We start from the raw sequence: 16,643 nt of genomic DNA on the forward strand, positions 1-16,643 counted from the left end.
AAGAAGAATTAAAACAAGACTTTCTACCCTAAACTAGATCCCAGAGTTTATTGATTAATATCCCACAAGGAATTGGTTATTTATTTCTTTAGTTCTAAGTTCGTGTAGTTAAGAAATGATTATATTACAAGGGAAACACGAAAACTAACTTACGAAGAAAGTAAAATCGTTGTTGGGAGAGAAATTCCAAAGCAAATAAAATTTTACTTATCTGGAAGATTGTTCTGTATTAAACAAGAAGATTTTCCAGAAATATAACCTTATATATGAAACAACGCCCTCTAGCATTCACGTTATTAATTAAATTGATTAGAATTTATATAATGCGTGCTGCTAGACAAAATTTCTTTGGATTAACATCAAGTTTATAAAAAATCGGTTTCGCTGAACCGAACTTTCAATTTCCCACTTTCCCCTACCTATTATTTGAGAACATAGACTAAAAGCCGTAAGATGGAAAATGCGCAAAATTTGTGATAGAATTCGATTATTGTATATGAAGTGCCACTTATTTGGGTAAATTTTGAAAAAAAATGCTTTTTTAATTACATATTTTCAAATACGACCATTCTTAGTTGCTCACCCGGTATATCTCACGTTTGGAATATCATATATTGTCCATTATATCAATACTTAAGAGCAATAGTTGAAAATAACTTTCGATTAATTATTTTTTTATAGTTAATTTCTTAATTGCAAGGTTAGTTTTATACCAAACCGCCCTCGTATAATTTCAATGTTTGAAAATTATCATTATTTTGAAAGGAATATAACTCATAAAGATTTTCCTTCGGATTTGTTGATTTGTCGGTTTATATTTGATTTAGCAGATAACGTTCGATTTCCAAACATTCTTAATTGGATTAATTTTAGGTTATAAAGTTGGCCGCCAGACGATACACACCTTGTATATCTAAATGAAGATTTCCAGATGTACGGCCTGTGCTAATATCTTCTCAATTCTCAAATTTTACTAATGTGGTAATTGAAGTTTGTTTGACAAGTCCTGTTTATCTACTTTACTAAAAAATTTATTTTTAGAAAATTAAATAAACTCTACGGATGACCTCCAGCAAATATTTATATTATTAAGGGAAATTTATGTACTCTTTGCTAATATACAATAAGTTTTCTCGGAAATTTGATATTTTTAGTGTCCGATATAATTTGTTTTAATAATATATACATAACGGAAAATTGGGTGATGAATAATCAAAAAAATTGTTACAAAGAAATTAATTTCACTATTACATTTTGAAAAACAAACTTCTATGTTTAATTGCTGAAAAACTTTTATTTTATTTCCTCAGAAATTAACGTCAAAAATTATCAAAAAAAAATATAGAAAAAGAAGAAGAATTGTTTATATAATTTTTTTACAATAAAATGAAAGTTGATATAACAACAAACATTTTGGACACTTCAAATCCATCTTAATCCAGAGGCGGTTCGTGAGACATTTTTTTTAGTATTTTACAATGTTTCCAAAAAAAAACTAACGTTATAGAAACATGGACACTGATCCTAGACCGATAGCCAATCCACATCAGCGATTTCAACATCCTGTATACCCTCCAGGTGGAAAAAAGAAAAAAAGTGGCTAAAAGAAGAAGAAAGGAAAGCTCCAGCCTAAAAAACGGTTCTTTCCAGTTTGGAAATATAACTTGTAATTTTTTTCTGTTATACTAATCCCACGAAATTTTCAGTTTATATAAAGAATTTTGGTTAGGAAATAAAAAAAATGATGTAGGTAGATATCAGTTCGAATTTCCTGCGGTGATTCAAAAACTAATTGTAGATTTCGGAATGTTATTTAGTTTAGAAATAAAGCAGGTGGATATTTATTTTTATTAACATTTATTTAGAAATTAAAAATCGCTGTGTATTGAATCGTATGACTCAGATTTTTTAATAAATAATCGTCTACGATCTCAATTAGATTCTTTATATTATTTTCTTTTTTTTTTTTTAATTTCTCGTATACATTTTCCCTTTGTGAAACACTACATAAGTTCCATAAAATAATAACTCACAATATATCAATGTAAATATAGTACGAGGGCTGTATAAAAATTTATCGATTCAGAAAAAAAGAAAATCATATTTTTTTTCAAGTAATATAATTGTATATGATAATAAATGGTTCAAATTTTATAATTGTCTCTGTTCTTTCTACAGCATGCTACCGAAAAATATTCCAGAAAATCTATTTTAATAGAAAGAAACTATATACAAGTATGGAGAAGAAATTAGTTAAAGACTATAAAAGAAATGAATTAATTAAAATATTTTATTTAAATCAATATTTACCAACCTTTTTTGTGTCATACCCCACCCAACCCTTTCTAAAAATCTAAGTAACATAACACAATGTTCAATATTAAACTGAAATGAAAGATTCTAGGAAATGTCATATTATAAGTATATAATTAGTCATTTGCTCTATGCTTTTTGTTTCTCTATGTTCAACACAATGTAAAAAAGAAGACGAAAGAGGTTAGGTATCTTTATTAGTTTTTTTTTAATATTTGATAATTGGTAATAATGAGAAAAGACATAAAACCACAACAATGTCATAACTAAAATCAAAATATCAAATACGATATAAATTTGATAAATATTTTAACTAAAAGAAGAATCTTCCTTTACATCTTTAGTTCCGCTAAAAATAATAATATTAATTAAAAAAACATAAATTAATACGTATTGCAGTGGAGGACGTGCAGAATATAAAAAATAAATTCATATTTCTCACGATATAACTAGAATCTGTTAGCAATATCAAATGCTATCTTATAGTAAAACAGACCCCCCGCGTTAGACTACAGACCCCCCGGAGGACTATTAAGACTGATCTTTACTTACATCGCCACTTGCTTAATTTCTGAATCGGGTGGTGCCTCTTTTTTTGCTACCACGAGTCGCCTCAGCTTATCTTCTTAATAAATTTAAGTTCTTTGATTCAGATGCAACAATTGACAGCGTCCGGGGGTACACCCAAGCCGTCCGTCTGCTGTAGAGAGGTTAATTTTACGACGCTAAGAACCCAGTTGATATTTTGGTCTCGTCATACGAATTCCATTCCAATTAACAACCTAGCATTGTAATTGAATGACCCACAGCAAAAGGGTTAATTTCGTGTCGAATCCACTTACGAATTGCCCCCCTTTACAATCAAATTGTTCCTCTGTAGAAGACAGACTATTTGAAATAATTGAAAACTACTAGTTTGAATCCACCAATAAGAAACAGGCGCAGATTGATAATATTTTAATATTGAATCTACTCATTACCCATAATTAAAAGAAGATTCACAGAATTGGCCAAATTCAAATTCCATCCTGCAATTTTAACGTTTGAAAACACTAATCAACCCTCAACAAGCTATAATTTCTTGTATATTACATAGATCATGAGTAAACATAATTGATTTTGCTGCTATCTATTTTCATTTCCAATGCTTCTTCCATAGATCTGTAGCTGATACCATAGGTTCAGGGTCCATGAAGGGCTTGTCTACTTCCGCTCTAGCGAGTTCCAGTATGTCCCGGAATCCATTTTAGGGTAACTTTATTTTCCTTGTCTAACTCGTTAAATCTTCCAAAGAATTTTATGACATTTGAGCTTAAAGCTCTTTCATTTGCATAGATTTTAGCTTGAAAATTGCTTGGTGTGTTGCCGAGATTTTCATAGTGTTTGGTTCTGTTCTGCCTTCTGTTTTAGATCCGTATATCGTTTAATGGCATTTCTTGTATGGTGTTATAATCCCATTGACTTCTACAGCTTAGTATTGAGGTACATTTTTTGATGCATTATCCTGAAGAATGTCCCATGTTTGGTTATTGTTTAGGAACGGTCTGGACATTCTAAGTGATGTTTTTTCTGCCACGCTTTACAGTACTATGTGGAAGATTTAGAATCACCTAGTTTCAGACTAGTTCTAGTACCCCAAACCATTACTTCATATGTAATATTTGCTTTATAAATTGTACATCCACAATAGGATCTTTGGGGGACAACTCCAATTCCTTACTGCGAAGTTTCAACACACCATTGAGGATTTTGTGTCTTTAGTGATAAGATCTTTTTGATGGAGTTCAGATTTCATATTGGTTGAGCCCTTGAGGCCCTTTCATATAAAAGTATTTTATTACATAATGATGACCAATGGAAACGTTCACTATTGATGGCTGTGAAATAAATATTCAACAACATGGCGTCTTCAAACTTGAATTCTATTTTGTACAGTGGTATTTTTCAAGCATCTAGCGCCATCTCTAAGTTAGGCCAGGTACTTCTGGGACAATCCTAGTAAATACGCGAAAATATTTAATAATAATTATTATACATTATTTAACTTGATTTTAAACAGAAAATGGACGTCTTGTTAGTAAACAAAACCCATTTGGCAAACATAATATGAGGCGCCAATAAAATATTTACATTCATCTCACATTTTAATCAACAATTACCTATAGCTTATACCCGCTGCATACAAAATGCAATCAAAGAAAATGCGCACTTAACTAAAACACGTACTCGTATTTTCCGATTTTTCAAGTGTTTGTTTTTCTTTTCCTCTCAACTTTGTTTATTTATCGAAATAAAAAAATCCATAATGATACTAAACGAAACCAGATGTTCTAATATCGTTTATGAAAACATTGTTGCAGATTTTATGTAACGTACTGTTGAAAATTTAAAAGATCGAATTGGATTCTAAAAAAAATCGTACGCTATTAAATATTTGTTTCAGGGTCGAGCGATATACATAAAACAAAGTTTTTATTCGACGGCTTTACAAAAAAAATTTTTTCTAAAACATTCGTTAACACGATCCAAAAAAATCCTACAAAAAACGCATTCTGGAAGAGGGTCTAAAGAACGTGAAATACACACTTTGGGTAACTGAGAACGGCCCACGGAATAAAATTTATAAGGAAATTTAACTGGTGAAACACGTGGAAATCATTTTCAAAATTCTATGTCCTCAAAAATGTCCGTTGGTCGTTCATATTTGCTCACCCGGTACTTTACTATACGTTAAAGAAAAAAAATTGGATAATTTTAATTTATGCCTACAGGGTGAGCGGATATTCGAACCGTTTTTTTCGTATTACAGAGATTTACTTAAATCTAAGTTCTGATTTCGCAACTTCAAAGGCTTATAACTCAGAAACTAGGGGTCCTATGAGGATTTTTGCTTTATATTACAGGGTTATTTTCACGTCATCTACTGCTGATTTTTTTGCATCAAGTCCTGGAACATCCTGTATATAGGTAAATTACCCTCGATCGTCGTATTTTGGATTATTTGTGTAGGACACCCTGTATATCGAATTTTGTCGTGAGATTGGTACATTTTGTATATATTCATCTCAAATTTACATTAATTTCAATAATTTTTTTATATTCACGCAAATTGTGGTTTTGTGTGTATTATCCACAATAATTTAGTCCTCAGGAAATACCAGTCATTTGAAAATTGTAAATCAAAGAAACCGACTATCATATTCTCATTATACAATGAATCAATATTTCATTTAATGTTTATATTATATTTGAAAATATATATTGAGTTTCTACAAATCGGATTCCAATTACGTACATTAAACAGCGGTTCTCAAAATTTTTGTCATGATAATTAGCACTCAACTCGATTATTCCAGATAAAAATTTATAGAATATACAAGTATTAGAAGCATGGATTTAAAAGCAGCTAAATTCATCTCCCCTAATTTTACAGAAAACTAACAGCTTTGAAAAAAGCTATCTCATGGTCAAATGATTTGAAAATAACGAGCTTCACTTAAGTGGCTGTCACTTTCTTCTGATTAATCGAAATGTCATGACATTTGACACATAGCCTATTGACAGTTGGTACTTCATAAAAGTCATATGAATTTGACAATCTGTGTGTCAGTCATACGACTTATTGGTGTAGTTGCACTGGAAATCAACTATAATTACAATAGTTGCTAAGTATTGTTCACTATAATAAAAATTTGTTAGAATTTGTAGACTGAAATTTGGATGAAGCTTTCGCATGTTTAGCAGGATGGTTTTGTAACAAATCGAGTTTACTATATACCTACTTCACGATTAATTCTATATCAAATTTTAACGCTACAATCGATCGAAATAGTCAATTTCGATCGCGCATATCGCAGGTTCGATTCCTCTTATGAACTACCATTTTTATTAGAAAAAAATGAAATAGACCAATGGCGGACTATTGGAATAAAAATGGTAGCACCAATCAAATTGTCGTACGTGTATTAACAATGGCGGTATCTCCTGTGACGTCACGCATACAATGATTTGGCGAACTGTCTCTCTCGCGCTCATTTATTTCGCTATACCTATAGTCTGGTCCGGTCTGGTCTTCAGCAAAACTTGCCAAGGGGGCTCAAGAATGTGAACTGAAAGTGAAATTTAAAAAAAAAAACGAAGAAATCCGATTCAAAATTGAACAAAGTCGTCTACAGAATTTATTACCTTGAATACCAAGGAAAAAAATCACTAATCACTCCAATAGATCGACAGTGGTTAATCGATTGGCCAAAAATGGTATACAAGAGGAAAAGCTAATGAAAATTACGGGTCACAATAATGCCAACTTGATTTTCGATAAATTATTAACAGCATGTGTTTTGAAAATACATCTCCATCAGGTATAGAAACTAAAACGTCTGGATCTTCATCTAACTTTTCTAATTGTTCTTTAAATAAATAAATTGTTTTTGATCTGTATTTTTTTTCATGCTTAGCAAAAAAATTTTACCCAATAGATGGTCAAAAAACTGTTTCCAAGCAACAAGCTTTCGAAATCTGGTTTATAACTACTGAAAAGTCTTGTTGTTAATCGAAAGCAGGTTCTTTTACATACTGCGTAAATTAAACGGAATAAGATAAAAGAACTTGATGGTATAGAACTATTACTACATCCAGCAGTTAGGCCAGACCTTTCACAGATAGATTATTAATTATTCAGATCCATGGCGAAATTTTGAATCCAAAAGGAGATGTTGAAAATGTAGTGCGACAGCCCAGGCTTACTTCCTTTTCTATGATTTTTTTATAAACATTGGACAGGGGTTTTACCCTCAAATTAAGGGGGGGAAATGTGGAATGTAGGATATTTTTTTTGGGAGAGTATTTTTATTGCGCTATAGAATATCGATTGAAATGTTACAAAATATGATTATGGTTCCATCCACACTGCAACGGAATGGTGGATCGTGCACCACATCACAACCATCAACCAAAATTATTTAACAAAATATATATTATTAAAAAAAATCATAATATGAAGTAGTTTTCGATAATTTATTAAAAAAGAATAAAAAAAATGATGTTGCTTAATGAAATTACTTATATTTTGTTTGTTTGTTATTTATTTAAAAATATTTAATTATGTATTTTATGAATAATTAATTTTTTAGGGAGAATTCTTAGTAATAGTGAGGATTTTAGGGGTTTTTAATTGGGGATAAATATTTTGAGACTTCGGAAATGAAAATTAGTTATGAGACAAACGTTGGTACGTAAAAAATTTGAAATTAACTATAATTCCAATTATAATTCCAGTAATTTTTGTATCCTCCCTCGTATCGTGTAAAATTACTTTTTTTATACTTTACGAAACTATTGTACAAATAATCTAAATAAGATCAAGAATTTCGTTGAACTTTGGACTAAAAACGTGGACTTCGTAGTAGGAATTTGATTTTTTCTATTTTATAAAATGATGAAATGATTTACCTTATTCAGTGTACAGCAGGAATCTCCAACTACATGGCAAATCTCAACAAGCTTTATTCCGCAGCAGGTTGATCAGATTGAGCAAAAGTATCAAATCACTATCACTTGCACTTGTCAAGTGCATAGCACACTAAGCACAAGTTAAGTACGAAATATCCGAAAGAGCAGGCTCTGATTCTATGCCGCGTGAGCAAACAAAATGAACTTAAATTAGGAAACAGCCACCTACGCTCAATACGTTTTTATTAATATTATACTTATTTTACACGCGGCAACTACACAAATACTAAGTAGAGACTGGGCCAGACTTGATGCCGTCTCTTTGAAACTACTTTTCAGTCCCCACACGAAGAATTTCTGATATTTTTTTGTTCACTGCTTAATAATTGTTTTTATATCGACAGCTATTGGTATGGTGTAAATTACATGATCAGTTCATCTATATTCATATTTATAATTCAATTGGTTATTTAGACATGATTGGTTAGATGAGGAAATGGCGGATTGTTAAATCGCCATTTTTGTCAAAGGACTGGAATTTTTATAATAGTTTGGACCACCCATAAGGATTTTCGTCCTTGTTTAATCTCCATAACCGCACATGAATCGACAACAAAATTTACTACGGAATAAAAACTATAAATTTTGACTTTTTATATACCGTGTCATCAAATTTGACTCGAAATAACAGAGAAAAAAAAACATCATTTCAATACAAATATTTTCTTGCCTTTAGAATACTTTCCTTTCGAGAAAAATCTAATTTCTGGCCTCGAAAACAGAAAAAATCAAAGCGAGTTAAATCTGGGCTGAAATACGCACTATTTAATGAATTATGTGCAAAAGACATTAAGTTTTTTAATTACGAGGATGGTACCAGAGATACCAACGAAGAAAACTCTTTTCCCAAGATGATTACCCACAAATCTAGTCAATTACGACTAATTGCTTCACGTAGAAGTCTCAAAACGAACTTATTTACCCTCTGGAATAAAGTTATTATAAACTTTTCCAATGTAATTGATAAAAACGATGATTTTCAATCGAAATGTACGTCATTGGGGCTAATTACAATCATTCCAACGCTTCTCTAACTTATCCAAGCCGTACTTGTAGAAGGATTTTTCTTTTTTGCTTCAAAGTAAACTTTAGTTTCAGCAACTTCTTCTTCTTCCAAGTACTTCTGGGACGATCCTCGTAGGTAAAAAACAACAGAAACTAAATATTATACAGGACGCTCTTGAATTTTATGAACAAATGTGACTTTTTTATAGTAATGGTCCAAAACGAATCCCAGTTGGATGCAGAAGATCCAGCATCAAAATCGTTGGTATATAAATGTGTGGTGAGGAATTCTAGACAGACAAATAATTGGAAAATTGTTATTAAAAACATTTAATGGAGAAAGATATTTTAGAAGACACTTCCTTAACTATTCGTCGTTCTTAACATGATGTTTGCCAGTCTAATAGAAGAAAACTTCGTTACACATTCCTTAGGATATCGCGGTACTGGTAAAAGATCCTCGTGCTAGAATTTGTTGACGTATCGTGGTGAAAATTCCAGGGATTACCCACAAATCTAGTCATTTACAACTAATTGCTTCACGTAGAGGCCTCAAAACGAACTTATTGACCTTCTGGAACAAAGTTATTGTAAACTACTCCACGGTAGTTGATGAAAACGATGATTTTTTTATTTTTAATCGAATTGTACGCCATTGGGGCTCATTTTTAGAGCGCAATTTACTAGATTGTTGGGGATTTACAACATCATATTCATAAATCTACGTTTAATTAACAGAAATGATGATGCACTTCAACTACTCGAGTTTTTAATAAGAATCTAGTTTAATCAAAATCGTTACTTGATTTTCAAGCACTATTTTCCTCAACTTTTCTTTTCGTTTTTATATTATTTATATTTCCTCGTTTGGTGGTTAGTAATCAGTAAGAAAACTAAAATATAAAACTATCTATCACGATTCGGTTTTTAAAAATTGTAATACCAGGTTATTGATTAGAAAGGAAACCACCCTCTTGTTGTACCATTCGTTATAAGTTACATTAAGTTGTAACACAAATAAAAGTCTATTCTTTTGAAGTACCCTTTAAGAACCGGAGTAATCTAAAAATAATGATTGATGATGGTAGTTAAGAGACATTTTCAACCGTATAAAATATAATTTAGGTCTTTTTATGGTCAAGTAAATAAGCGCTCACCACCGGGTGTATAATTTCGTCGACCATTTTTTTTGTTCGTTATAAAAGTAAAATGATATTTAAAACACTTTTATAATAATATGTTTTCGAATGGAATTGCTATGGGTTTTTGGTAGCCCTTGTTAGCGGCATTACAAAATATAGGTTTTGAAGGATAGATTGCAGTTTCCACCATGTGAATGGAATGCATTTCTGATTCTAAAGGCCTGTCAAAACACTTTTTTTTGTTTAATTTACTCAATTATTCATATTTGGTACTATAAATTGAGTTGCACTAGGGGTGGGCAACTAAATTAACGGAAATATCAATTGAAACAAACATATATACAAAAAAAACAACAAAAATAGAAACTAGGATAATTCGGGGTGATTTTAATATTTACTTTAATATACCTCCCAATATCGAGGAGAACTTTTTCTTTGTCCAAATGTTCTTATAGAAAACCACGTACTTACCTATTACTGTCTTTTTTATAACCTATCTTCAGTTGAAGATACATTCGTGAGTTTTCTATATTCGAATATTTTTTTTAATGTTAATTATAGATGTCCCAATATCAGGTATGCGTCAATGATAGGTTATACAGAATACAACATAAATATGCAAAAACAACTCAATTAACAAACAAATTTGGCGGTGTCGGTCTGTGATCTTTTCGTTTGCTTCAGGTAAATACCCGAAATTAATATCGTTGGTACCTTCATTTAGACTGTATTATATTACAATGGTCGACGTAGTTTTGTTGTAAAAAGAAATATTTCGCCCAGAACCCGAATTTGATGTAAAAATTGGTCAGAATTTCGAAGAAATTGAGGTTATGTGATGAGAAACGTTGGCCATTTTAATACCACGTCGACTAAATGTCAAAATCAGCTGATAATAATAAACGAAATACGTTTTTTTAGAGGTGCTTTCCACTAAGCCTTGTCATGAAATAATTAGAGGAATTTTCGAAACTCAATTTACTTCAATAACTTACGAATTATTACATAACCTCTTATCTCAAAGCTCAAAAAGCCTCGTCAGCCATTTCGCTTGGGTTTTCGATCATAACGCTCTGGACTAATTCAAAAGGGAAATATCGTTGTCGTGAGTACTCAATGGAATGCACCCTTAATAGCATTGAGGTGAATAGAGCATTCTGTGAAGCTACCAAAGGTCAATTAAGAAGTTAATCAAGCACTTTGGGTTCAACGTTATTAGGGAAAGTATGAGGCTTGCAGAGATGTTTGCACTCGCACTTGTGAATACTGGACCGTGGTCTATAGTGGGAATATGAGGTCTTAGATGAGCGTGTTCGGTTAAAGGGCCTGTCAAAGAGACGGAAGGTCTATATATGTGTGTGTGCATTAGCTTATCTCATACCAGGAGCTTCCAATTATCTCCACAGAACTTGCTTTGTGAACAGTGTGCTAAGAGATGTTATACCAATACGTTTGGCTATACTAAGATGGCTTCTGGTCTTATTGATGGATTTACTGAGTGAGCGGGTACCCAAACGTGTTAAACCTTGCAATCATTTTTCGTCATTTCTTGTAAGACTTTTTACTATGTCTTTCTCTTTATTTTTTTTGTCTTCATTCTATTGCAGTGCACATTACTTTACCATCCACAACTATAACTTTCAGAGTTACACATCCTCCTACACATGAATCCAAACTACAAAGAACTCAACGAACCCTTCTCTCAAACACACATCAAGATCAAGTAGGTCGCAATTTCTGGAGTCGTCAACTTCTCGTGTTTGGGAAACTTCAAGAGAAAAAGCAAAACACACCCGAGCGACAGCGTGAGTGCTCAAAAACCGTACACCGGATCGGTGTATTGTCTTGGTGAAGCACTGATTTGTTTCTTCGAACTATGAGGGTGTTTTTACTTGATTTTTTGCATTAAAGCGATCCAACAGCTCAATATAGTATTCGCTATCGATTGTCTCTCGCTCTTGGAGTTAGTAGATGAACAATATTCCATGGGCGTCCCAAAATATAAGCTTCAAAACTGACTGCTGTGCCTTTGGATGCTTCGGACGTGGTTCACCGGCGGCAGTCCACACAGATAATGATTATTTTGATTCCGGAGTGAAATTATGGATCCATGTTTCATTTATTGTCACTTATCAACGCAAAAAATCAGATTAATTATATGCAAACATGAACAAACACTGTTCTGAATCATCAGCACGTTGTTTTTGATCGACTTTGAGGAAACGCGGCACCTACTTTGGAAAATGTTTTCTGTTCATCTATAATTGTGATCACACTGCCTTCTATTACTCTTACAACCTCAGCTATCTCACCCAATTTCAATTTACGATTAGATATAACTAATTTGTGAACTTTTTTGATGTTTTCTGAAGTAACCACCTCAATTGGACGACGGTGTATCATATATTTTGTCATGGAGATTCCGAAAAACACATCAGTTTTTGAGTTTGAGCAATGGTTTTCGTGAAAATTCAATTTTTTTCTCTTGATGCACCCACCGCCATCTGCCAGAGAAGACTCAAACTTTCCTCTCTACTCTACTATACAGTGAGAACTGATTGGAATTTAAAACGTGGTTCGAACATTCTGGTAAAGAGGACGCACGTATTTTGTAGCGCCTGTCATATCCGCAACCCGTTATAGGACTGACAAGATAAAATGAAACACCGATTTTTAGATATGAAACCTCAATACTTTTACTTATTCTACGATTTCACGATTTTATCGCTGCCTACCGAGCGACACCGGTTGCCTCTCCTTAAGGGTGAAACTGAAAATTTATATTCAAATTTGATATTTTTTTAAACAGCTATCTAATCACATCATAAATAGGGAAGTTTCGAGAAAAACGCGTGATATGATGTATTTTCTCATGGAGTTTCCGAAAATCGCATCAGTTTTTGAGTTTGAGCAATGGTTTTCGTGAAAATTTAATTTTCATGACTTTTCTCCACTTTTCCTCGCTTAATGATTTTTTCTCGAGGGAACTGATAGCTTTACGAATATTCTCACATCAAAATTCAATTTTTATTTCTATATTCTTTTTAATTTCGTTTTTAAGTTGATTTTTCTTTTTTTTTTTTGATGGCAAAACTAAAATTTTCTACCTTTAATCATTTTCGAAATTGTCAATATGCTTAAGTCATTATTTCAATACCGATAACTAGTATATATTAGAATAATTATTCAAGTGCATTATAATTATTTAGATATTCATGTAAATCGGCAACCTACTCTACGGTGTAAGTATGATAAGTTTCCTGCTCTTAAGGATGAGGAAAAAATTTTAAATAAATTTGTCTATCACATTAGTCATTCGGGATTGTTCCTTTCCAAATTATATCATTCTTGATTTCTTAAAGTTTAGAATCATCCCTCGTATAACCACGATTTGGAAACCACCAATTGTTCTCAACAATTGGAAAACTGTAAGTGATGTTAAGTGGAAAATAAAATAAGAATTTTTTGCAAAATATTTTTTTTCAATTTTATTTACTTTTTATTACATAACGTATGTTACTTTTTAAATAGTCCTCGTATATTTTAACGAGTACTATAAATAACAAACTTGATATAAAATTTATAATTAAGACCATTTTCAAAAAATTTTCCAATTTATTTAAAGTTAAAATGAAACTTCTTCCAATACTACACAAGATCAACGTTTTGGTAACGAAATTATTATCTTCTGAATCAGATTTACAACTAAAATTCTATTTTGTAGAGATTTGAATTTAAAATTTTTTTTCAATTTGAAAACTTAATGTATAGCGAACGAAAACAGTGTTGCGGAATTGCAAGGCGAAATATTTTCCCATAAGTGAGAAAATTTGATAACTACACTAGAAAAACACAACTACATTGCCAAACCAAATCTATTTTTCCGTAGAGTTGACGAATAATACGGAAGAATATAGGATTTGTGGTGTTGCCAAACACAGTTTTCTTCGAAGGTAAAAAAAATGGTCCAAAAAAAAATCTGAAGACTTTTGATTACATGCCGAAGAGAAATCGTTGTTGCCAGACTTAGTTTTCCCAGAATTGAGAAAATTTGTTGAAATGATATATATCAAGAAGTATTACAATGTTGCCGAGTTTAATTTTTCTAGAAGATGGAGAAATTTGATTAATTCTATAGAAAAACTATTCATATTTATGGCTCCACAAAGTTTTAATTCGATAATCTAATATGAAAAAGCATTTCGTATTTGATGTATTGCCAAACCCATTTTTTCTTGGAACTAAAGAAAACTGAAGCCAACAGTAGGAAAACATATGAAAATTCCAAATCTATTTTTCCCCAAAGTTGAGGAAATTCTAAATGGGTTGGCCTTTTATTGATGAAAATGGCCATTCAATAGGTAAAAAAAGTTGTATAAAACAGAATAATTGAAAAAAAAATATGATTATAAATAGAAAAAGTAAAAAGGAAATTTTCGATAGATATTCAATACGTTTTTTTCTCCCGTGGTACCACGACCCTATACATCGATAGGAATAAATTCTTCCTACAAAAGATCTTGAAAAAATCGTATCAAATAAAATACAAAAATGGAACCTAATTCAGTTATGGCACAATGTTGTAAATTAGAGAGATTAGAACATCCCATCAACCTTATTATCCAGATTTCGGACCAGACGATTTACAACAAACAAGAATCGAATCTGAAGAAGACTAGTTTACATCCGCACTTCGTATAATAATTAGAAAAGACACAGGAGACTAAACCGGATCTGTAGTTAGAAAAGAGAACGTAAAGGGGATGGAAATAACCATAGATGGATATCCTAGGGGTGAAAAAACACACTTATTATTGATTCTGTCCAAAAATTTTGAATTAAACTATAAAAAAATTTTTAAGTAAAAAATTGTGTTGGGACTTAAATAGAGGAGGTGGATATGTTATAAATTAATACTAGGAACTGTAAATTTATATATCTGTAGGTAATATGTCAGGTATTAGATATTTGCACAATTCTTCTTCCGAATTGACAAAAGTCACTTTGCTGGTGGTGTTTTCGTCTAACCTGAAAAAAAACAGAAAAAATACTTTAGGAACCGTTATCTGCAAGAGAAAAAAATCATAATTTGTACCCCGGATTACTCAGAAGGAGTATAACAGGCACATTTGTGGACGACACTGTATTTTATCTTGTAGTAGCATCTGGAAAATTTATAGAACAACATCACTAGATAAAACGGAAGCACAAAAAACAAATAATAAAAAGTTTTTTGCTAGAATATCATATTCCACCCAAAATTTTATACTAAATTTGGTTAACCGTCCACCAGATTCTACAGTTTTCACTTGAAAACTTGGTTTGAAACAGACATATTCACTGTTTTTTTGTGGAAAATGGAAAAAACAACACAAAAAAAATCAAAAAAATTTATATTATTTTTTAGTGAAATATTCGAACTTACCATCCTTTGATCACAGCCCAACAACTGGAGAATAAAGATGAAGAATTTATGATCAAACAAACTCCCAGCCGTTCGGGGTAATGTCGACTGAGCAACCAAATCATATTTTTGATTAATTGGTAGTCCATACAACCAACACCGAAATCTTTGAGGTCGAATACTATACACAAATTATCTACTACTTCTTCAAAACATTTTTTACAAGCATCCTCCTACAGAAAAACATATAAAAATAATACCAAAATAAAACTTAACCCTATTTTTACATACCAAACAATATACAATAAATTTCGTTAATTCATCAATATCTCTATTAGTGGCATTATGATTCTTTGCGGGAATATAAATCACAGGCCGACCGATCATATCCCTGTGTCTTAACACCCTCGCTTTATTCGTTTCTAAATTTGTTGTCACTTCTGGAGAATCCACAGTTAGATTTTCTACTCCATATTCTTTTCTCCATTTGTTCGTTTTTAAAATAGCCTAAGTGAAACACACATACTTAACAACTAAATAAATTGTAATGTAACAATATGTTAACAAAATTATCTTACCTTAAAAGCATCGTCAGCAGTTTTAAAAGCTCGCAGGTATCGTTTTAACGAAAAATCATTGTGATATTGCGTAGGATCGGCTTCTGCTATTAATTTCATACGATTTTTTAAATCCTGAAAATCTTTCTCGTCCACTGGCTTTGTTTGAATTTCGGACATTTTCTTTTCGATTAATAATTAAAAACTATAACAACAAATTGATCTATCCTCTATCACCCCACTTTACTTCAATAATTTTGTTTATTTTTATCTTATCTATCTAGTCATTTATTCACTTATCTATCTCTGAATTAAAACCCATCTGCTTTTGACAGTTTGAAGGCTAATGAGATCAATTTTGGAATTACGAATTTTTAGAATAATTTAATATGATGTAACAACATTCGGAAACGTGTGTATAAAAATGTAAAAATTATAATAGAAGGTCGAATTAATATAAACTATTTAAATTATTATATTTGTAGTTTAATTGTTCATTATGAATTTTCATAATTGAATTTGGCGGGTTAATTATTGTTTGACAGTAAGTTACAAAGTAAAACTTCTCTCACTGGGTTATACAGCTACTACTAAATATTTTTGATGATAAATAATTGATAAATTACATTTGTTTAAACAAATTATGATTATAAATACAAGTTTCAAAGAACTATTGATATATTTCAACCTGGCAGGTGAAATATTTAATTT

General features: G+C 31.4%; 1 protein-coding gene across 1 annotated transcript; it reads right to left on the bottom strand.

The window, feature by feature from the left end:
• Positions 1 to 13,432: 13,432 nt before the first annotated feature.
• LOC130444811 (uncharacterized) lies at positions 13,433 to 16,395 on the bottom strand. The gene is made up of 4 exons (XM_056780073.1): positions 15,954 to 16,395; positions 15,667 to 15,882; positions 15,397 to 15,608; positions 13,433 to 14,999 (listed from the first exon to the last, which is right to left on the bottom strand). The coding sequence occupies exons 1-4, from the start codon at positions 16,110 to 16,112 to the stop codon at positions 14,903 to 14,905; spliced, it is 684 nt and encodes a 227-aa protein (XP_056636051.1). The 5' UTR covers positions 16,113 to 16,395; the 3' UTR covers positions 13,433 to 14,902.
• Between the last annotated feature and the right edge of the window lie 248 nt (positions 16,396 to 16,643).

The sequence above is a fragment of the Diorhabda sublineata genome, chromosome 6, assembly GCF_026230105.1.
Source record: "Diorhabda sublineata isolate icDioSubl1.1 chromosome 6, icDioSubl1.1, whole genome shotgun sequence".
NCBI classification, from domain to species: domain Eukaryota; kingdom Metazoa; phylum Arthropoda; class Insecta; order Coleoptera; family Chrysomelidae; genus Diorhabda; species Diorhabda sublineata.